Source organism: Diabrotica virgifera, chromosome 9 (assembly GCF_917563875.1).
Source record: "Diabrotica virgifera virgifera chromosome 9, PGI_DIABVI_V3a".
NCBI lineage: Eukaryota > Metazoa > Arthropoda > Insecta > Coleoptera > Chrysomelidae > Diabrotica > Diabrotica virgifera.
Genome location: NC_065451.1, coordinates 184,917,554 through 184,941,638, shown reverse-complemented (window position 1 = coordinate 184,941,638; position 24,085 = coordinate 184,917,554). Strand labels below are relative to the sequence as shown.

General features: G+C 32.9%; 1 protein-coding gene across 1 annotated transcript in view; it reads left to right on the top strand.

The window, feature by feature from the left end:
- The window catches only part of LOC126891839 (mitochondrial inner membrane protein OXA1L), a 33,594-nt gene that overhangs the window by 5,623 nt on the left and 3,886 nt on the right, over positions 1 to 24,085 (top strand). The window contains exons 4-7 of the mRNA XM_050661162.1: positions 551 to 959; positions 5,645 to 5,874; positions 13,024 to 13,188; positions 23,047 to 23,320. Of these exons, the coding sequence (XP_050517119.1) occupies positions 551 to 959; positions 5,645 to 5,874; positions 13,024 to 13,188; positions 23,047 to 23,320 (1,078 nt within the window). The remainder of the gene's footprint in view (positions 1 to 550; positions 960 to 5,644; positions 5,875 to 13,023; positions 13,189 to 23,046; positions 23,321 to 24,085) is intronic.

The window sequence follows — 24,085 nt, the reverse complement described above, 5'->3', positions numbered from 1 at the left end:
GAAGTACGTAGTAAAAACTATTTTGTCCACCGCAATTATCAAAAAGGAAAAAAGTCTGTAAATCCATTTGTATTTACATTTCGATAAATTGACTTATGAGATACACCATATGTTTGATTACTTTATAAATTAAACATATGTGCAACAAAGTTGTAACTCATTTAAAAACCTTATTAATCGTCAAGTATAAAGAAAATAATAAATATTTAACATAGAGAGTATCCAGCGTTACTGCCTTCTACACGCTAAAATGGAGTAAAATGGCATACGAACTTAAAATACAACTTCTCATTATCCAAACTATTGGGAATTAAACTATGTCGTTTATATTGACGTGTGCGCAATTTTTTGCTGAATTCGCCTATGTTGAAATCTGAAAATAGATGTAACTTGAGTTACAACCTTGTTCGATGGGGGTGTTGATATAATGGTTTTATTCCCAGGTGGCAATGTGTGATTAAATATTAATATGGTCAATAGTAGCTAATAGTGTAATATACCTTCCGAAGGTTTTCCTGATATATCAATTGATAATAATTTATGATTTTAGACTAAAAATCCAAAACTATTACACAAAGAAATTCAAAAACTATGCAGTAATCTCCAAAAGCATATTTCCCAAAATAAGCCACTAGCATGGTCCACAGCAGGAGTTGCAGCAGTAGGATCAACGAATCCAACAGTCACAGATATACCAACACTTGACAGCAATATTAATACAGCATCTAGTGCCACAGAAGTTAAAGTTGAACCTATAGTAGAGGCCATACCAGAGCCACCAGTGGTTCCTGACGTAGTTGAGTCAACTGGGGAAGTGTTGAATCAGTTGAATGCACTAGGAGAACCAACTTTTGCTTCTTTAGGTTTGGGAGGTTACAGTCCTGTAGGAATAGTACAGAATTGTTTTGAATATTTACATGTCACAATGGGTATGGAATGGTGGGCAGCAATAGCTATAGGTAGGTATACAGTGTAGTCTTAATATAATGACTCAATACAATGGTTTCCTTGATTTAACAGGATTTTCAAAATCCTTAGAACTGTCTATAAGAGCAAAAAATCTTTTCATAACGACTTTTCAACCATTGCAAAATATAAACTTCACTAACCCAAAAGTAACTGGGCACTAAGTTTATTTTAAGTAAAGTAAGAAGTAGTAGCAAAAGGTCAGTTACAATAAATTATTTTTATTGTATATTCAATAACAAACCATAAAGTGAAAGAAATTCCAAAATATTGACTAATATAACAAGAAATAAAAATTTCCATTTTTTGGAGTAAGACATTTTTCCAATCAAAATCATAAAATATTTTAAAATATGGTTACTAAAACCGAGTATTTCCTCCTTCAGCTCAAATAACAGTTCTTTCTGGCATAGACTGGATTAAAGCAGCAATCTTGTTTTGCATTATATCGTCGCCTTAATACTATAACTTGATAACTCGAAATTAGTAGTTCTGAGATAAACGGCCATGTTAATCGCCAACGTCAAAGGGACTTGATAGGGCACGTTAAGAAGAAGAGATAAACGGGTTTAAAGATTTTAAAGATATTTGTGCTGCTACCATGATGTTGGTAAATAGTTTATTCACTCTGCAGCTCTAAAATACTGTTCCTTAACTTTTTGGCTACTGATATATTTAGGAATATGGTGAAAACTTGTTTTCCAATATGGAAAATAACAGGAAAAATTAAAGTTATTAACTTTTAGCACTACCATTATGTTAACATTTGGTAATGTCGCATGTCGTGCCAAGTAAACTTTTTAAGAAAACTAATATTTTAAGCATTATTTTGGTGAAAATTAGCCCTCTGCCATGGGGGTTGCCAGATCTCCTAACAGTTCTTGAATTTTTGCATTAATATGAACCGAATAAACAGATAGCAATTACTTGGTAAGTTCAGTGGTTTCAGAAAAACACGTGCTACAACTAGATAACTAGAGTTAGCTGGTTGTAGCATTCAGTGTATGTCGTACTCACTATTATTTCGATTAAACAATAACTTGATAACTTATCTTGTCAAGTTTTAGCACCGAATATTAGGGGCATTTGAGTTTTATCAACTTTCGTCAATCATAAATAAATACTTAACCCGTTTGGAGCGAGTTATCAAATTTTTACACAATATAGAGGCAAATAAATACATCTTGCGAACTAGTTATCTCAAAAACGTTAATTTTGGAGTTATCAAGTTATAGTACTAAGGCGACGATATGTTCCCACTTGTTTATTAGCGCCACTTTCCAAGTTCTTCCACATAATATGCTCTAGCGAGTTGGACTTCTAAGAGCCCAGGTAGTAACTGAATGCCGACATCTGTAAAGTATTACATTGTTATTTTGGCTCCATGAGGCGGAGCATTCTCCTGCAGTAACTGAATGCCGACATCTGTAAAGTATTACATTGTTATTTTGGCTCCATGAGGCGGAGCATTCTCCGCCTATTTCCGAAAATTTTCACCTACAAAATATATACATGTATAAGGGAACACATGTTCCTCCAGACATACCCTAATGTATCTATCAGCATTAAAGCCACCTACCCATAACATAAGATCTATATGTGCTTCTAAAGAAATGCCGTCTCATACCATTATACCTCCACCAACACACTGTATTCCAGGAGCAAATCACCATTGAGCATAGTGTTCTTCAGGCCTTTTCTACACTTTTTGGCGGCCATCAGGTAAATATTTAATAAAACGAGATCTGTCTATAACAAAACGTTTCTCCAATCTTCCTTGTTCTAATCTGCTTAAACAGGACAGAATTCCAAAGTGTTGTCTTCAATGAGCTGCATTCAATAAAGGGTCAGCAGTAAGGTACATAAGATGATAATTTTTTTTACTTAATCTTTGACATACGATGTTAGGTGAAACTATGGTACCACGAACATCTATTAGTCTCCTAGTCAAAGCTGTAGCAGTGACTGTCCGCTCTCGAAGCATTTTAAGTCTAAGCAACTCATCTTCCACAGTGTTTGTTGACATTTATGCTAATGCGAGTTGTTAAAGCAGTCATCTTGTCAAACCAGTGGCGTTGCGTGCTAGCTTTCTTTCACATTATCTCTAATACGTCGCGTATTTAATAGCTGGCAACCGTAATTTGCGGCCATTTTTTACAGGCAACCTTATATCATCGTATTAAAAAAATACCTTAAATTTGATATGAAAAATATGTATCTACGTCATGAACAATTTTTTTTTGAAATGAATAGCTAGTAATTTAATTTAATAATTAAAACTAATTGCGGCCACTTTTTCACAGGCAACCTCTTATCAATGTATTCTCCTATTCTTAAATTTATACAAAAATAGAATTTTAATTAACTAACCTAGAAATAATGTAGTGAATCTGCAGTGGGATCTCCTCGATCTTGTACTGTGATATATTATTTATAACTATTTACATTCAAGTATATTCAAATGGGAAATAAGCCACAATTTTACCTAAAAATGATTTTATTAACGTTTCGACGCCCAAGTCGGGTGTCGTTGTCAAAATACAAAATAATACTAAATAAATAAAAATGTTGTTGCTTATTAAAAAATTCTTCTAATAATTTATTTAATCTGACTCATTTATATCGGCAATTCAGACACGTATTATACATTTTAAAGTAGACCACTTTAAAATGATATTGCCAATATTGATGAGTTGCGTTCCTGGGACGACTTTACTAAAAGATAGTTCATTCGATTACATGAAATTAATCCCAACTCAAGAATATCCGCCACAAAAAATCATAGCATGTGATCTGTCTTTAAAAAGACAACCAAATGCAACGGTGGCACTGAAATTCTCGCGTTAGAGATTCCATAGTAAATCACGAGGGAAAACCAGGAAAAACCTCGTGATACTATCCCGACATCGTAAGTATTTGGGTTTACATTTAGTTTACTCTCAAAACTAATACCAAATTCTGACTTGATATTTTAAATTTTAAATATGTACTAACTCGATATGTTACTGATTTACTAATTGTGGTATTTTCTTTCTATTGACTTCCTCCTTTAATATGGGTAACCACATCCTACTGCATTTTACCGAGGAATTTGCGACACAATTGGTTTCATTTAGCATAATTAGAGCCGCTTCTTTGATTTTTCTCTTTTTACTATCTGCTTCTTTTAGGACTACTTGAATCTCTCCACTGAACTCTATGTTCATTATCCCATGCGTGTTGACATATTTGAGATCTATCAAATTCTCTATTTTTTATATAAGACTGATGTTCATTTACTCTAACGTCTAATGGTCTTGACGTTTCACCTATATAAAATTGTTCGCATTCACAAGGTATTTTATAAATACAATTCTTTGTTCTTTCTTGTTCACTGTTAGGTTTAGTTTTAGATAGAATAGATCTCAATGTGTTTGTTGTTTTGAATGATGTTGATATGTTGAATTTATTTCCTATTGTTTTAAGTTTCTCGGATAGTCCTTTTACATATGGTATTGATATTTTCCTCGTATTATTTCTTGTGAATGTTGTAGTGATATAAAGAAATAATACGAGGAAAATATCAATACCATATGTAAAAGGACTATCCGAGAAACTTAAAACAATAGGAAATAAATTCAACATATCAACATCATTCAAAACAACAAACACATTGAGATCTATTCTATCTAAAACTAAACCTAACAGTGAACAAGAAAGGACAAAGAATTGTATTTATAAAATACCTTGTGAATGCGAACAATTTTATATAGGTGAAACGTCAAGACCATTAGACGTTAGAGTAAATGAACATCAGTCTTATATAAAAAATAGAGAATTTGATAGATCTCAAATATGTCAACACGCATGGGATAATGAACATAGAGTTCAGTGGAGAGATTCAAGTATAGTCCTAAAAGAAGCAGATAGTAAAAAGAGAAAAAAAAATCAAAGAAGCGGCTCTAATTATGCTAAATGAAACCAATTGTGTCGCAAATTCCTTGGTAGAATGCAGTAGGATGTGGTTACCCATATTAAAGGAGGAAGTCAATAGAAAGAAAATACCACAATTGGTAAATCAGTAACATATCGAGTTAGTACATATTTAAAATTTAAAATATCAAGTCAGAATTTGGTATTAGTTTTGAGAGTAAACTAAATGTAAACCCAAATACTTACGATGTCGGGATAGTATCACGAGGTTTTTCCTGGTTTTCCCTCGTGATTTACTATGGAATCTCTAACGCGAGAATTTCAGTGCCACCGTTGCATTTGGTTGTCTTTTTAAAGACAGATCACATGCTATGATTTTTTGTGGCGGATATTCTTGAGTTGGGATTGATTTCATGTAATCGAATGAACTATCTTTTAGTAAAGTCGTCCCAGGAACGCAACTCATCAATATTGGCAATATCATTTTAAAGTGGTCTACTTTAAAATGTATAATACGTGTCTGAATTGCCGATATAAATGAGTCAGATTAAATAAATTATTAGAAGAATTTTTTACTAAGCAACAACATTTTTATTTATTTAGTATTATTTTGTATTTTGACAACGACACCCAACTTGGGCGTCGAAACGTTAATAAAATCATTTTTAGGTAAAATTGTGGCTTATTTCCCATTTGAATATACTTGATTATAAAAATGCCACAAGAAAATAGCTTCAGAACAACTATTTACATATATATGTTTTAGGAACACTAGTGATCAGAATTTGTCTCTTCCCTTTGGTGATTATGGCTCAAAGAAATGCAGCAAAAATGAATAACTACCTCCCTCAGATGCAAGTTCTTCAACTGAAGATGACTGAAGCTAGACAAACTGGCAACCAAATGGATGCTGCAAGATACTCACAAGAACTTATGATGTTCATGAAGGAGAAAGGGTTAAATCCTTTTAAAAATATGATTGTTCCATTAGCACAGGTGAGGTATTTCATATGCATTAATAAAGATTAAAGTATAAACTATATTTTCTATTGAGATACATGGAAAAGGTTTTAAAATGTATTCTGAATAGATTGAAATATTTTACAAAAACACTGTCTCTAATTAAATTTTGTGTAACATTTATTCGTCATTTATTCAATTCATTATTGTATAGGGTGGTAGGAAAGTCCCTTTACATTAATGAATTGCTGTTGTTGTACTACAGAGGGAAAAAACAATAACACAATTTTGTACGTAAGTTATTTGTTATTTATTTATCTAAAATCTCGGTGTGCATACCTCCATTGTTGCAACACAACTTGATCCGACGCCATGTTCGTATGCTCATCCGTCCCAGCATGTCCGGAGTTACTGAAAATCTTGGGGAACTCCGTTTCGCAAGTCCTCATTTGAAACATATCTGTGTTTTCTGATCTCCTCTTTAATGAAACCCCACAGTATATTGTTCAGCGTTGTCAAATGTAGACTTTTTGAAGGCCAAGGAATTGAAGATCCTCGCCCAATCCATCGGTCTAGTCAAATTTCATTCAGGTGATTGCGAACAGCGAGGGCAAAATGGGATGAGGCGCCATCTTGTGAAAATAAAGAAGGCCTTCATTTGTTAATCCTTTCGCGTGTTATCTTGCGTTGTTGACCGTGCAATACCAAACTCTACAGAGCATTTTCGCGTCGACTTACCGATGAACGTTCAATGGAATCCTGAATGCCAGCACATGTTTTCGAGTGCTTGGTCTTCCACTTCTTGGTGCATCGAGAACGGTTCCCGAAGAAAAAACTTTCGTCTCCCACAAGAGCAAAGTTGGTCTGGATCAGCGATACTCAACCTTTTTCTTTCCTGGGCCACATAGTAGCTATTGCCAAAGCTTGCGGGCCGCAATCAAGATGAAGTAGTATACAGGGTGTTTCATTGGGAAACGGAAATACTTGAATGTTGAATAGAGGTAAATAAGGCGGTTCTAGACATACTAAATTTATTGCTCTACTGACTTTATATAACCGAGTTACAGGGTGTTTCATCGATTTTGCCCATTTCTTTCTGGACCCATAACTTTAGAACCACTTTATATATTTTTTTGATATTTGGTACACATATATCACATTTAGAACCCAAACCATCCAACTACTAATCACAAGAAAAATCCAGTTCCGAATTAAACAAAATTATAAATCCATTGTGACCTTGAAACAACATCCTGTATATTGAAATTTTCAAAACCCGTTTGCACATTCAAAAAGAGCTTTAATGGAGCTTTCATTTTTGCACAGACGATTCAATGACTTTAATTTTGAAATTATGTCGAAATTTTTAAGAACTCAAACTCTCAAAACAAAAATTTCGATATGATTTTAAAATTAATGTCATTAAATTATCTGCGTAAAAAATTAAAGCGAACAATTAAACTTAGTTTTTTGTGCTCTTTTCAAATGTGCAGACGAATTTTGAAAATTTTAATATACAGGGTGTTCTTTCAAGGACACAATTATTTTAAATTTTTTTGTAGTAAATAACTATTGATTATTTTTAAAATGAGTATTTGTTCATTAACTTTAATAATTTATTATTACAAGTTTATAATACCCTGCTTTTTAATCAGGGTTCTTAAAAATTTCAATATAATTTAAAATTAAAGTCATTAAATTGTCTGCCTCACGCCCAAACACGCCTCAAACACATCGGCACAGTATCAAATAATTTAAAATAACACGTGAAATTTGACAAATAATTTGATCACAGGGCCCTTTAGTTAGCCTCCGGGCCGCATAAAAAACGCTAGAGGGCCGCATGCGGCCCGCGGGCCGCAGGTTGAGTATCACTGGTCTGGATGCTGATGGTTTTTGAAAACCAAAATATTGGCCATTGTTTATTGTTATGACGACGTTCTTCAGTGTCTATCCACATTGCAGCGACCAAACGCTTCTCAATTCTATACTCACTTGTGTCCACCATTACGTTTTAATCGCAACTACCTATTGTTGTCTGTATGCGTGACCCAACAGGTGATCCTGATGCCGCGCATGCGCAAGAATACCAGCAAATGTTGGTGCTGTGTTGAAACATTATTATTTTTAGTGTAAAGGGGCTTTCCGGCCACCCTACAGTATAATATTAATATTTATTATAAAATATTTAAGTATTAAGTATCTTGGAACAACAATAATTGACGACAATAACGGATCACAAGAAATAAACAATAGGATACAAGTGGACAACAGATATCTTTATATCCATCAAAACCCTATAAAACCTAAACAGCTAACAAGACATACAAAGATATAACTATATAAAACATTCATATGAACCGTAGTGATGTTTGGTAGTGATCTGTGGACGATAATAAAGGCAAACGAAGAGCGACTGCGCATTTGGGAAAAATATATTTTGGAAAAATCCTGAGAAAGATCTTTGGGCCTGTGCCCATAAGAACTAACAAAGAGCTCGAACTATATAAAGACGTTAACATAATAAAAGAAACAAAGCCCAGAAGACTCCAATGGGCAGGTCACCTCAGAAGATATTCTGACCAAAGAACGGTAAGACTAGTGTGGGAGGAAGTCCCAACTGGAAGGAGACCACGCGGCCGCCCTCGACTCCGGTGGCTAGATAATATAGCTGGAGACCTAAGCACTATGGGCGTGGAGAATAGGGAACTTGCACTAAAATTTTTTTTTGCATAAAATTGTTAATTTATGTTTTAAAATGTTATATTCAAAATATTACGTCTTAACAATGAATAGTGTACGTACAACATCTAATCAAAGTTCCGCGCCCAAAATTTCCGTTTTAAGCAACTTCAAAAGCGAGACCTGGGGTCTGACGTCACAGGCCACTCGTATCGTTTGTCCGTTCGGGGTGGGCCATTGCATTTAATGCAGTTTGCCCATAGATAAATTATATAGTTGAAATATCTTATTTTACTCTATGGCAAAAATGATTTTTTCTGTGACAGGCAAAATATTAACATTTTATCTCTGTTGACATGTATCAAAAAATTTTTTTTATGAAATTACTTTGTTCGTTTCTTGTGTTGAGGAACAAAGAAGAAACAAGTAACTTAAAAATAAACAAAACTTTTAGTAATAAAAGTAAGAGTAACTAAAAAGTAGTGGTGCTACTATAGTATGCGGTCTACAGTCGGGTTTCTACTATAGCTTGCGGTCTACCGAGGGATGGGGTGTAAGTATAAGCTGAGATGATAAAGATATTAACTTGTAAAATTACAATAATGATTCTTCTTATTTATGCGTATTATTAACTTTGTAAAGAAGGATTTTGTTGCTGCTAATCACCATAATCTTTTCTCAGAAGGCTTTGAACACAATAATGAAAGGCTCCAGTAGGTACTAATAAACATTACAATAAAATATAATCTTTATTATAATGCAAATTACACCGTAATCTTTTCCAGGATATACGAAATCCTTCGATTAGAGGTAGGTAGATCAAACTCACGGGGTAAACCGTATAAGTAATATAATATAATGGTACCAAACTATTGTTATAAACGGTTTAAACATGCTTATTAATAACTCTTACTTATTTGACTTGACACCTCGCATTTCTCCAATAGAATAGCTTTTACTACTTTTTATAAAAGTTGCCACGATGAAGACATCAACGGTAGGTAAGTTAGTCAGATTGACCTTTTGAAAAACCCTCGTCCGTCATATGCGTTTTAAACTCTTTACAAGGTAGCGCTCAACTTTATCAATTTCAGTTTAAAACTAAGCTGATTGGGGAACTACTTATTACAATATATAAGATGAACATAAATAATACCTAGGAATTTTTCATTAAAGACGATTAAAATGTAATATACCCGTGATACCTACCTTAATCACGTTGTTTCCGCCGGTTCACCGTGGCCGGTGACGTCGAACCAATAGAAGGACGTTCAAGAGCCTCCTAAGATATTTGAATTTTATAGCATTTTCAAAACGTCGTAATTAGCGTACGGGTTAAAAATATTTGTTTTTTTCGCATGCAAGCGTTTTAAGGTCATGTTACCTTATGTTTTTTAATATCATTTTAATATTTAAAAATTTTTGCAAGTTCCCTATTGGATGGAGGTTGCTGGAGACAGAGAAGAATGGAGACATGTTGTCGAGTCTGCTACAACCCACGAAGGATTGTAACGCCACGGAGTAAAAGTAAATATTTATTTCCTGCAATTAATTTGATACAGTTTATAATATGGACCAACTATCTTAACTGTGTATCTTCATAAATAGTAAAATTGTAAGCATCTTATTTAATCAAGCACAAAGAGAAAGGTCACAAACTAAAGCTACTCCAACCCAAAATGAATGTACTTATTAATTGTTACTTATGTAACATGTATGAATGTACTTATTAATGCAGAACTAATTAATTGCATGTAACCCAAATGAATTTATTTATTAATTGTTCTAGGGTTTTAATGGAGAACTAATTAATTGCATGTAACAAACTTGAGAAAAACCTGGACATAATAGTAGAACTGTTCAACGCTATCTGTACTACGGGAACCATCCCTAGAGAAATGTTGACATCAACATTTGTGTGTTTGCCAAAGGAAGTGAATGCCAAAGAGTGCAGTGACTATCGAACCATAAGCTTAATATTACATACCTTGAAAATTCTGCTGAAAATTATCCACGCCAGAATACACTCGTATACTGGAGCTGGATATTAGTGATACTCAATATGCTCAATTATTCTCCTTTAACGTGCTGACACAGAGATGTTTGGATGTTAACCTTCCTCTTTGCTTCTGTTTTATAGACTGCAATAAAGCGTTTGATAAAGTAAAACATGATCGACTTATGGAAATTCTAAAAAATAAAAACCTAGATAAAAGAGATTTAAGGCTACTAACACACCTCTATTACAATCAGCGAGCAATAGTAAGAATTGAAAAAGAAAAATCTGAAGAAATGGAAATAAAGAGAGGAGTCAGGCAAGGCTGCATACTATCACCTCTATTATTTAACGCTTATTCTGAAGAGGTAATTCGAGAAACTGTGAAAGATGAAACAGTCGGCATAAGAGTAAATGGAGTCTTAGTTAACATCAGATATGCAGATGATACAGTAATAATAGCCGATAGTTTCCAAGACCTGGAAAGACTCACGAGTCAAATAGTAAGGTGTAGTAGGGAGTACGGACTCTCTCTCAATATCAAAAAGACGAAGTTTATGAAAATTAGTAGGGCCAGCACATCGAAAGAGTAAAAAAGTTCACTTACCTAGGAACACGTATATAACAGAAAATAATGACTACACTGCAGAATTCAACGTCAGAATCTAAAAATCACATTCTAATTTTATGAAAATGAAAAAGGTCCTGTGTAGCAAAGATTTAACATTAGCTCTTAAAGTACGCCTAACAAAATATTACGCATACAGTGTATTATACTAAGGAGTGGAATCATGGACGTTAAATCTAGAGACAATGAGACGACTTAAGAGGATGGGTACGTATTTTCGGTTGCAATGCTATTCAAATGGGGATTCATTTTTTTCGAATCCTGAGAAAACTAATAAGTATTTTTGAAAAATTTAAACGCAGAATGAAAGATTGCGTAATTAGCGAGGGCCGAAAGTCCCTGAGAACTTCTATAATGTTTATTTTAATAAGTTACAGGGGTGAAAAACTAAGAGAAAATTTAGTGTGATTTTTAATTTCAAATATCTGATTCAAAATAAAAATTGTATTTATTCTAAGGGGCTTTCGGCCCTCGGTAATAATTTAGTCTTTCATTCTGCGTTTAAATTTTTCAAAAATATTTATTGGTTTTTTCAGGATTCGAAAAAAATGAACACAATGTCCGTGGTAATATTTTCCAAATATATCTTTGTCTTACACACACTCGGTCGAATAGAATAAGTATTGTCAGTCAGACAGTGTCAATCAGTGACAATTTTAAATATTTGACATGGCATCGGGAATATTTTGAGTTGTTGATTTTGTACTATTGATATATAGTGTATTTAATAAATAATTGATTTAAGAACTTAATAAAAAGTTATTTATTGTGTATTATTTGTGGAAGATCCAAGCAAAGAATACATCAGGATAATATATTCTTTGATCCAAGTATTTTGTTATTAAAGATGTTCAAAATTGTAAGCGTTCCATAGTAACAATATATTATTAAAAAATCACTTTAATACTTTTCCTCTTTTCTCGATTGAGTATTAGTTTTTGTTGTACATATAAATTATTACAATTACTGAATACATAGTTAGTGAAAAAATTATCACATTTATTAACTGAATTAATAATTTGCAATTATACAAATAACAGTTATCCAAGAACATTCAAAAGCCATCTCTTTAAGTTAATGATGACATTTTCAAGTAGAATGACATTCTAGTAATGTTTACATAATATCCATACCAGTGTGAATTTTACTACACGTAATTTGCCGTGTAAAGACAGAAAAAGTAGGGATAGCCGTAAAATATTTGCGAATTATGTACCCCTGGCCTTAACGCCTTTGAAATGTGGACCTATAAAAGAATTATGATTGTTTCCTGGGTAAGTAGAGTTATGAACAATGAAGTACTGAGAAGAATAGGTAAAGAGAAGGAAGTTGAACTTACAATTATTAAGGAAAGAAAGCTACAGTATCTCGGACATGTGATGCGGGGCGAGAAGTATACTTAGTAAGTAATAGCTGAAGAACCTGAGAGAATGGTTTGGATGCAGCTCATAATAACTATTTAGATCTACTGTCTCAAAAATTAAAATGGCTATGATGATTGCCAACCTCCCTAGCGGAGATGGCAACTGAAGAAGAAGAAACTTGAGACGGAGTCTTGAGTATCAGCGAATGTATATGATCGCACTATGGTTCATTGGTAATGACTTGGCCTGTGGCGAAAGCCCTTTATGTGCCTAAGCACATTGTTAACTCTGCGACGAACGTCTCGTGGAGTAACTCTTCTCTCGGATTTCATCCCAAAAACTACAAATAAGCGGTACAGAATCTAGTCAAGCATTTCCAAGAATTAGGGGACTTTTTATTATTCCATTTTTATGATTTTTTAGAATATTTCAGTTATAGATTGTGTTGCAGGCAGGAACTTAATATTTCAAAAAATTAGTTAGAAGTACATATTAACAAAATCTCTCTGTTTCAGATGCCCATCTTTATATCCTTTTTCATGGGCCTCCGTCAGATGACAAATGTTCCAGTTGACAGTTTGAGCACCGGGGGATTATTTTGGTTTACGGATCTTACATTACCCGATCAATATTTTCTGCTGCCCATTATTACAAGCGCAACCTTATATGCAACTATCGAGGTAAGTTGACAAATAAGGCCTATAGAATCAAAACCTGCTGCCTTAAAAAAAACATTAAAAATGCAAATTTTCCAAAAAGTATCCAGAATTTCTTAATCAAAGTGGCATCAATAAATGTCATAAAATGACACACTAATGTGGTATAGAGTCAGTTTTCTGCATGCCCCTTACATCTTCAGAAGCCCACATAATATTGCTCATTTTCAACGTTTTTAGGCGCAATTAATGCACCAAAAGTAGGTATAGAACCATTTTGATAGGAAAACATAAAAATATACCAGAAAAAGAAGTATTTTATTGTTCATAAAACTATTATGGTGAAATTGATACACTAATTACCGAAATATATTTATTTAAGTCACCATGTACGACAGTAACTAGTTGGTGTCGGGATGGATAACGTCTCTACTCTAACCACGTCGGTTTCTGAATAATGAATAATCTCTTTCTTTGCTTTCTACGTAACTATAAATAAATCCCAATGGTTTGTTATGATTGACCATACTTGAATGTGACCGTGAATTACTAATAGCAGTATAATTGCTGACTTCGGTGTTTTCCATAAAAATATACCAGAAAAAGAAGTATTTTATTGTTCATAAAACTATTGTGGTGAAATTGATACACTAATTACCGAAATATATTTATTTAAGTCACCATGTACGACAGTAACCAGTTGGTGTCGGGATGGATAACGTCTCTACTCTAACCACGTCGGTTTCTGAATAATGAATAATCTCTTTCTTTGCTTTCTACGTAACTATAAATAAATCCCAATGGTTTGTTATGATTGACCATACTTGAATGTGACCGTGAATTACTAATAGCAGTATAATTGCTGACTTCGGTGTTTTCAAAATGCGTGGCCTAGATTACAAAACCAATGTCACCCATTTACGAAATCCAAACAATGCATGTAAATAATATTTGCTTAAGACTTTTAAAAATTAAATCGATATGGATTAACTCATATTTCTTGGATGCTAATATAAATCCTTTACACTATGAACATAGCAGGATTTGATTCTACGTTAACATTTCAGTGGTATTTTGAAGATGATTTGGAAGGTTTTGGACCGAAACCTTATACCTGTAGATTATGGTAGGGGAGCTCAAGCGGGGATTTTTGCAGTTACTCGAGCGCGTCAGATTATTATATGGGGAGAAACCTTGTGCCCTGAAAATGTACCTCTACCATATATTGGATCTTAATGCAGGGGAGTTCGTTAAGGTGGGACCGAAAAAAAAATGTATACTTAGAAAAACTCGAAATCGTCAGATTAAGATAAGGTAAGTTAAGTACATGCAAAACAGTGTGTATTTCAAAAATCTGACGATTTGAGCGGGGCGTAAGGAAATGGGTGAGTCCCAAAGTTTCACAAGAAAAAAGCGAATATTCCGTGAAATGAATGACATATCGAAAAACTAAAAAATACGTGCTCAATATTTTTCAAAAATCTATCGAATGATACTAAACACGACTTGCCACGGAGAGGAGTGGGGGTAAATTTAATATTTTAAATACGAATCCCGCGATATTTTGTGAAATGAACATCAGATCGAAAAACTAAAAAATAAACTTATTCAATATTTTTGAAAAATCTATCGAATAGCACCAAACACGACCCCCACGAAGGTGGGGTGGGGGTTACTTTAAAATCTTAAATGGGAGGCCTCATTTTCTATTGCAGATTTGGATTCCTTACGAAAAAATAAGTAACTTTTATTCGAAACATTTTTTCGAATTATGAATAATGGCGCTATAATCTAAAAAAACGATTGTTGGTTAACGAGGGTGGTAAGCTACCGAGAAGTTATGTTGGATGTTGAGCATTTTCGTCAAACTCGACATTATTTCGTTTTTGTATTCCGTCCCTTGATCCGTCCTTATTTGTTTCATTAGCACGTAAGTGGGTGTGAAGTTTCGAATATACCCCTAGCTATTGTATGCGCCTCCTTGTCCTGCACCGGGATACTTACTGCGTATTTTGTCAGTTCGCAGAGCATTGTTATGCAGTACCGATTTCGAAAACGTCCAACGTCGTTTTACGAAAACCTCCAAAAAAATAAAGGAAGGATGAAAATTTGGGAATAGGTAGTTGAAATTGTCTAATAAGAAAATTTATATAAGAAAAAGTTTACAATTCTACATCCCTCCATTTTACAAAAATTGGGAAATATGGGGTGAAAAATATTTTCTCGGGGGTGAAGAAATATACGTTCAAAATAAGTCCGAAATTGTATAAAATGACTAATTCTAAGTAACTTTTGTTCTATAGAGTTTTTTCACTAATTTAATACTTTTCGAGTTACTTGCGGGTGAATATGTTCATTTAAAAAAAAAAACATGTTTTTGGATGGTTTTTCGCAGATAACTCAAAAAGTAAGTATTTTGGCGAAAAAAATATTCTTAGCAAAAATATAGCTTATAAAAAACTGAAAAAAAAATGGTGTATGCATTAGGTCTGCAGACCCAGTAGAAGCACAGTTGTAGCTAATGAAAAATAGGTTCTTCTTCGTCAAATTCCAAATCCAAATATTTCAATTTGAAATAACCCAAATGCGGAGCTCTTTTCGGGGAAAATTAATTATAACTTTTTAAAAGTATTTAAAAAAAGGTTTATTTTTGTTTTAAAAAAAAAACTTTAAAAGTGAGTTACGCTCAAAATATTGTTGGTCTTTTTTATTTTTTGCTAAAAAAATCGCGAAAATTAGCTTCTTAAATAAAATTAATCGTTACCGCTTCACAACTTACTTTACTTATGTTTGTTTATATTATCTAGTTTATATTATAAGTTTCATTGGTGCAAAGTGCTCATTTTAAAAAAAAAATGGGTTTAAAATAAAACATTTTTTTTTTTTTAATTATGAAATAAATGGAGTTTTTTATGGAATTAACTTAAAAATTATTAGTAATACGAAAAAATCTCAAGGAGTAATGAAATGTTCCTTTTGCTTTTCTGAATATTTTTGATTTTTTGTTTTCTTGTTAGACAAAAATTGGTTATGCTATGGCTGTTCAAAATTTGCCTAAACTCGTGATTAGTTACTCGTTCAAGCCATTTTAACTACAGCTTTTTCAAAAATTAGCACTTTGAACCCATCAAACTTACAGATCATATAAATAATACATAAGCAAAGTAATTTGTCAAGTGGTAATGATAAAATTTATTTGTGATGCTAATTAGGGGGTGATTTTCGCGATTTTTTTTTTACCAAAAAATAAAAGGGGCCAACAATATTTTGAGCGCAACTCACTTACATTTAATGTTAGAAGATCTTTTAAAAGACAAAAATAAACCTTTTTTTTTTTAACACTTTAAAAAAGTTGAAATGAATTTTCCCCGAAAAGTGCTCCGTTTTTGGGTTATTTCACATTGAAATATTCGATTCACTCGATACAATTCGGCTTCTACTGGGTCTGCAGACCTCATGCATACATGACATGTACTTAATGTATTGTTTATATTATCTATAAGTTTCAATGGTTCAAAGTGCTCAATTTTGAAAAAAATTGGGCTTAAAATAAAACATTTTTTTTTAAATTATGAAATAAATGGAATTTTTTATGGAATTAACTTAAAAATTATTAGTAATACCAAAAATCTCAAGGAGTAATAAAATGTTCCTTTTGCTTTTCTGAATATTTTTGATTTTTTGTTTTCTTGTTAGACAAAAATTGGTTATGCTATGGCTGTTCAAAATTTGCCTAAACTCGTGATTAGTTACTCGTTCAAGCCATTTTAACTACAGCTTATTCAAAAATTAGCACTTTGAACCGATCAAACTTACAGATCATATAAATAATACATAAAGAAAGTAATTTGTCAAGTGGTAATGATAAAATTTATTTGTGATGCTAACTAAGGGGTGATTTTCGCGATTTATTTACCAAAAAATAAAAGGGACCAACAATATTTTGAGCGCAACTCACTTACTTTTAATGTTAGATCTTTTAAAAGACAAAAATAAACCTTTTTTAAACACTTTAAAACAGTTGAAATGAATTTTCCCCGAAAATTGCTCCGTTTTTGGGTTATTTCACATTGAAATATTCGATTCACTCGATACAACTCGGCTTCTACTGGGTCTGCAGACCTCATGCATACACCATTTTTTTTTTTCAGTTTTTTATAAGCTATATTTTTGCTATGAATATTTTTTTCGATAAAATACTTACTTTTTGCGTTATCTCCGAAAAACCGTCCAAAAACATGTTTTTTGTTGCTAAAGATGAACATATTCACTCGCAAATAACTAGAAAAGTATTGACTTAGCGAAAAAGAAAAAAATATACAGGGTGTCCCGAAAAGATTGGTCATAAATTATACCACACATTCTGGGGTCAAAAATAGTTCGGTTGAACCTAACTTAACTTAGTACAAAATGTGCTCATAAAAAAAGTTACAGCCCTTTGAAGTTACAAAATGAAAATCGATTGTTTTCAATATGTCGAAAACTATTAAAAATTTTTTATTGAAAATGGACATGTGTCATTCTTATGGCAGGAACATCTTAAAACAAAATTATAGTGAAATTTTTCCACCCCATAAAAATTTTATGGGGGTTTTGTTCCCTTAAACCCCCCCAAACTTTTGTGTACGTTCCAATTAATTCATTATTGTGAAACCATTAGTTAATCACAACGTTTTTAAAACTTTTTTGCCTCTCGGTATTTTTTCGATAAGGCAGTTTTTATCGAGATGCGGCTTCTTTTTTAATATGTCTATATAAAAAATGTATGGGGGTTTTGTTCCTTTAAACCCCCCAAATGTTTGTGTACGTTCCAATGTAAACTATTATTCTGGTACCATTAGTTAAACACAGTGTTTTTAAAACTTTTTGCCTCCTAGTCTTTTTTTAATTAATAAGTCACCTTTTATCGAGATGTGGCTTCTTTTTCAAAATATAGCTATATATAGTTTAGCTCTCCAGGCCTAGAAGGCCCATGGCTTGGTTTACTATTCCTTTCCAATCTCTCCTATTTGCTGCTTTATTTTTCCAATTTGTGATTTTCAGTTCTTCTATGTCTTTTTCAACATCTTTCTTCCATCTGGTTTTCGGTCTACCTTTCTTCTTCTTTCCTCCTATTCCTCCCGTTAGTATTTTTTTGGGAAGTCTCGTGTTTGGCATCCTTTGGATATGTCCCAACCATCTCAGTCTTTGTGATTTTTTACTCCTTGATATAAGTTCCTGACTTCTCCATTTTTATAGTTTTCTTCTATGCATTTCAATTTATCTTCGTTGTACTTTCTTTTCTTTGCTCTTATGATTCTTTTAGTTCGTTTTCTTTGTTCGTTGTATTGTATCTCCATCTCTGGTGTTTTCACTTGCATCATTTTGAGTCTTAACTTATTTCTTTCATCCAGTTCTATTTTACATTCTTCATCAAACCATTCTTTGAATCCATCTTTTATATTTCTATTACTGACTTGCGCTGCTTTGGTCATACATACTTTTATTTGCGTCCATTTTTGTTCGATGTTTTCATTTTTTGCAATATTTTCCAGTTCTCTAGTGACTAGTCTTTCATATTTACTTTGTTCTTCTTCTGACAGTAGTCTAATAGGTTTAGTTACTTTGTACCTTTTTTTCTGTTGATTTCTAAGAACTGGTATAACCTGTTTAAGTTGTATTCCGACTATAAAGTGATCTGTGTCTGCATCCGGTCCTCTATATGTTCTTATGTTCTTTATACATTTTTCCATGTCTTTTTCGATGAGCACATGATCTATTTGATTTATGGTTTTTCCATCTGGTGATCTCCATGTTCCTTGATATATTCTTTTGTGTTGAAAGTACGTGCTCATAACGATCATGTTTTTTTCTTTTGCAAAATCTATTAAGAGGTGACCATTTTCATTCGTTGTTTCATGCAGACTATATTTTCCTATGGTGGGTGTGTATATTTCTTCTTTTCCTATTTTGGCATTAGCATCACCTAGTACTATTTTTATATCGTATTTGGGAATATTTTCGAATACTGTATCTATTTGACTGTAGAAGTCTTCCTTTATCTCTATGTTTTTCTCTTCAGTCGGTGCATGTATGTTTATAAATGTTATTTTTTGGTATTTTCCTCTTATTCTTAGTATGCATATTCTCTCTGAAATTGGTTTAAAGTCAACGATTAGATCTTTCAGCTTTTTGTTTACTACAAATCCTGTGCCTAACATTCTATTTTCGCCTCCGCTATTGAAAAATAAATAGTCATTTATTTCCATTGAGTTTTGGCCTAGTTGTTTCGTTTCTTGTAGTGCTACTATTTCGAATTTATATTTTTTACATTCATCTACTAGGTGTTTCAGTTTTCCTTCTTCGTATGTTCCTCTTACATTCCATGTTCCTACTAATATATGTTCTTTTATGGGCTGCTTTTCATTAATAATCTGTACATTTTGTCTATTTCGTGTACCTGTACTTTGCCATGTCGTCTCCGTTATTTCAGTCTGCTTTCGTTGTATTGCTAGTTTTTTGGTTGTATATTTTTCTCTTTTATGAGTTGTTGTTGGCTGTTATTCCATGTCCATATTTCACCATTAATGATTAGCTTCTGGTATCCTATTTTTACATTTTTTCCATTATGCCTCTCTACCATAGCCTTGCTTCTAATTTCTTTCTGAATAATTCTTTCTTCTTTTGACATATCATCATTAATATAGATTCTTTCGTCCTTTTTGGTTTTTAATTTACTTTTATTTTTCATTACTTCTATTTTGTTTTTCACGCTGTTGAGTTCCACTATGACAGTATTTTCTCCTATTTTCCTTGCTCCATTTACATCTACTGAAACTTGTAGCTCTTTTTCCATAAAATTCTCCATAGCCCCTCGTAAAACTTTCTGATCATTTGTATCAATTTTTATTCCTTGTATTATTACATTTTTTCTCTTTCTTTCTCTTTCCAATTTCTCTATTTTTTCATTTGCTATACTAATTTCTTTTTCTAATTGACCTATTTGATTTATAGCTTTTTCGTTTGTTTCTCGCAGCTTTTTTATTTCATCTTTGTAGCCGCTTTGTTGATCTTTCAGTTCTTTAATTTCATTCTTTAGTTGTGTGATTTCGTCTCCAGATCTATATTGTTCTTTTTTTATGTCTTTTATATCCATTGCTAATTCCCTCATCATTTTCATCATTTGTTCCATTCCACTTATGTTATCTTCATCTGTTTTTTGTGATGTTCTAGCTGTTATTTTTGATTTTTTGCTGGGATGTTCCTCCTCTTCCCTTCTCCTTTTCATTTCATCATCTAATTCGCTATCTGAACTCATTGTTCTTAATTCCTAGTTATTTTTCGTGCTAGAGTTATTAGTCAATGCGTCACGGGTGAAGTTTCGTGGAGAACTCTACTCACAGTTCAAATTCCCACCCGCACCCGCGCTAGCCGTTACTAATTTTCCAGCACTTTTATTCCTAGGTAAAATCAAAATCAAAATCCGGCCCTGGTTATCTGTTTATAATAAAATTAATTATATTATAATAAAGTTTTCTACTTACAGCTGATTCTGTTTATTAATATGCTTTATTTTCCTGTAGAAATACACCATTCACAATATTGTTTTGTTTCCACCTACTGCAAAACCTGCTTTGTTTATATTCGATATCACACAAGTTTTTATCACTTTACACAAGAATTTAATTCCTTATCGTTGGAATTACTTTTTTCCGATTTTTTCACTGTATAATTAGTTAACTAATTAGGTTGTTTATTTATGTACCTACATATATTGGTTTATAGTTACACTGCACTTTTGTATAACACAATTGTTTTATTGCTATATCTGCCCGAGAATCGAGTTAAGATACGAGCTAAACACGTGTGTTCTATTCGCTGGTCAGCGACCGAATCCAAAATATAGCTAAAAATGTAAATTATAAATAAATTTTCAGATTATTAACAGGTCTCTATAATCGTACTTAACCATATACAAATATGTGGTAGATTCGACAAATATTCAAAATATCTCGATAAACAGTGGCTTATCGAAAAAGTACTATGAGGCAAAAAAGTCTTAAAAACATTGTGTTTCACTAATGGTGCCACAATAATAATTTAATTGGAACGTACACAAAAGTTTGGGAGGGTTTAAGGGAACAAAACCCCCATAAAATTTTTATGGGATGCACAAATTTCACTTTAATTTTTATTTAAGATGTTGCTGCCATAAGAATGCCACATGTCCATTTTCAATAAAAAATCTCTAAGAGTTTTCGATATATGAAAAAAAAAATCGATTATCATTTTGTAACTTCAAAGGGCTGTAACTTTTTTGTGTGCACTATTGTATATAGGTAAGTGCACAATAAAAATAGGTTCAATCAACCTATTTTTGACCCCAGAATCTGTGGTATAATTTATGACCAATATTTTCGGGACGCCCTGTATAGAACAAAAGTTTTCTATAGAACAAAAGTTGTTTAGAATTAGTCATTTTATCCAATTCCGGTCTTATTTTAAATGTATATTTTTCACCTTCGAGAGGGGGGATGTAGAATTGTAAATTTTATCTTATATAATAATAGTCAATTTCAACTACCTATTCCCAAATTTTCATCCTTCCTTTATTTTTTTTTTGGGTCAGATTGTTCTTTGATCGGGCTATTACAGCAAATAAAAATAGCTCAATTCTACTTATAAAAAGTTTTTGTTTTTTTTTGTTTTTTTTTTTTTTTCGGGAAAATCACTCTACTACACAACAAGTCCATCGAATAGTAAATGAAATATCAAAAACTCTCGAAGAAAAGAAATACTGCAACGCTGGATTCCTAGATATCTCACAAGCGTTTGGCACAAAGGTCCGCTTTACAAAGTAAAATTAGCACTATCTAGTAACTATTTCCTCCTAATCAAATCCTACTTATCAAATAGATATTTCTCAGTAAAATTCAAAGACCAACAATCCAGCCTCTGTCCTGTTAACTCCGGAGTTCCGCAAGGTAGTGTTCTCAGGCCGCTGCTGTTCTCACTCTACACAGCCGATATACCAGAGTCTCATAATACTACGATCGCTTCCTTTGCTGATGACGTAGCAATACTAGCAGTAAATGAAGATCACATACAAGCCTCAAAAGACCTGCAACACCATCTGGACATACTCGGTGAATGGTACACAAAATGGCGAACAAAAGTGAACAAAACAAAATCATCTCAAATACCGTTTACCAACCGCCACAACACATGCCCACCTGTATGAATGGAAAATGAACGAATACCAACACTAACAGACGCTAAATATCTTGGCCTCCATCTTGACCAACGTCTTACATGGAAGAAACATATACAGACCAAAAGAAGACAACTAGACTTGAAATTCCAGCAAATGTATTGGCTCCTTGAACGCAGATCAAAACTCAACATCCAAAACAAAATTCTTCTGTACAAAGCAATACTCAAACCTATTTGGTACTACGGACTACACCTCTGGGGCTGTGCAAAGTCAACATCACTGAATATCATCCAAAAATTTCAGTCTAAATACCATGGTCACCATGGTACGTAACTAATCAAGCACTTCACGAAGACCTAAATATACCTTTCATCAGAGAAGAAATCCATCGAGCCACAGAGTCACAAAATCAGCGTACCATTCACCATGACAATGAGTTAGTAAGGGAATTATTCCATAATGGCCCTGCCACAAGAAGACTAGATAGAACCTGGCCTCAGGACCTATTTTAAAACTTAAACATAAATAGAATAAGATGAGACATCATTGGAAGTCTCTTCTTCATGCTCAAAAACATGGAACAAATTTACTTAATACTCTTTTAATGATGTAGATTGTAAATAAACAAATATGGAGTTTTAGAGATAAGTTTTACTTCACTCTATAATAAATATTTAATTTTCTTACAGTTAGGAACAGATACGGCCAAACTGTCTTCCCAAAACATGCAGTTAATGAAATACGTATTAAGAGGATTACCATTGATCGTCTTACCTTTTACCGTTAACTTCCCTGGTGCTATACTCTGTTATTGGGCCTCCAGTAATTTGATTTCGCTGGTTCAAGTTGGATTTTTGAGAGTACCTGCTGTCAGAGAGTATTTCAAAATTGAACAGATGCGGAAATTTAAAGCTGAAGAGATGCCCGTGAAGCCCAAAGGTTTTAGAGAAGGCTTGAAGGATTGTAAGTATTAAAAATGGATTTATTACAATTTAATTAAGAGGAATTTTCCTTTCCAAAAAAAATCGGTTTTTGTTTTTTACATAAAAAGATTCCTTAAAATTTTATAAGTTTAATATGCATTATTAATTGCATAATATTAAGAAATCCGAAATAGAAACAAAGTTATAGCTAAATTTATAACGGTACCTGTCTGAGCTAAAACTCGTTTACATAAAAATTCGCGCGACGCCTGACCTGTGCAGCTGCAACTCGACAGTTGGTTCTGAAACTTATAAAGCTAGCACGTTTATATTATTGAAATTTATCGAAAATTATTGGTTGCTAACTTCTCTGGTACTATACTCTACTATTGGACCTGCAGTAATTTAATCTCGCTAGTTGTCCAATACCAAATGTTCAGAATTAATATCCGATATTGAACAGTATAATTTCATCACCCCGTAGATCTCACGAAATAATTTGTTTTTATATTTACACATGTAGACTACTAATTTCGATAATAATTTGTCAATTGTAAACAATATAATTTGGAAATGATTCAAAAGTGCCGACGAAAGTAAAACTATTTACCTTTTTTAGATACACTAAACACGGAGTTCTCGTGTCAGCGATAACCCAAATTTAGCTTCTATAAAACTATGATATCTCAGCTAGAGAGAGAGTCTTCAACTAAGTCGCGTACAAGCCACAAATCAGTACTCAACGTTCTCTCGGGGTAACTACCCTGGTGTCTAACGGTATTAATAAAATATCTAAGTGCTATTG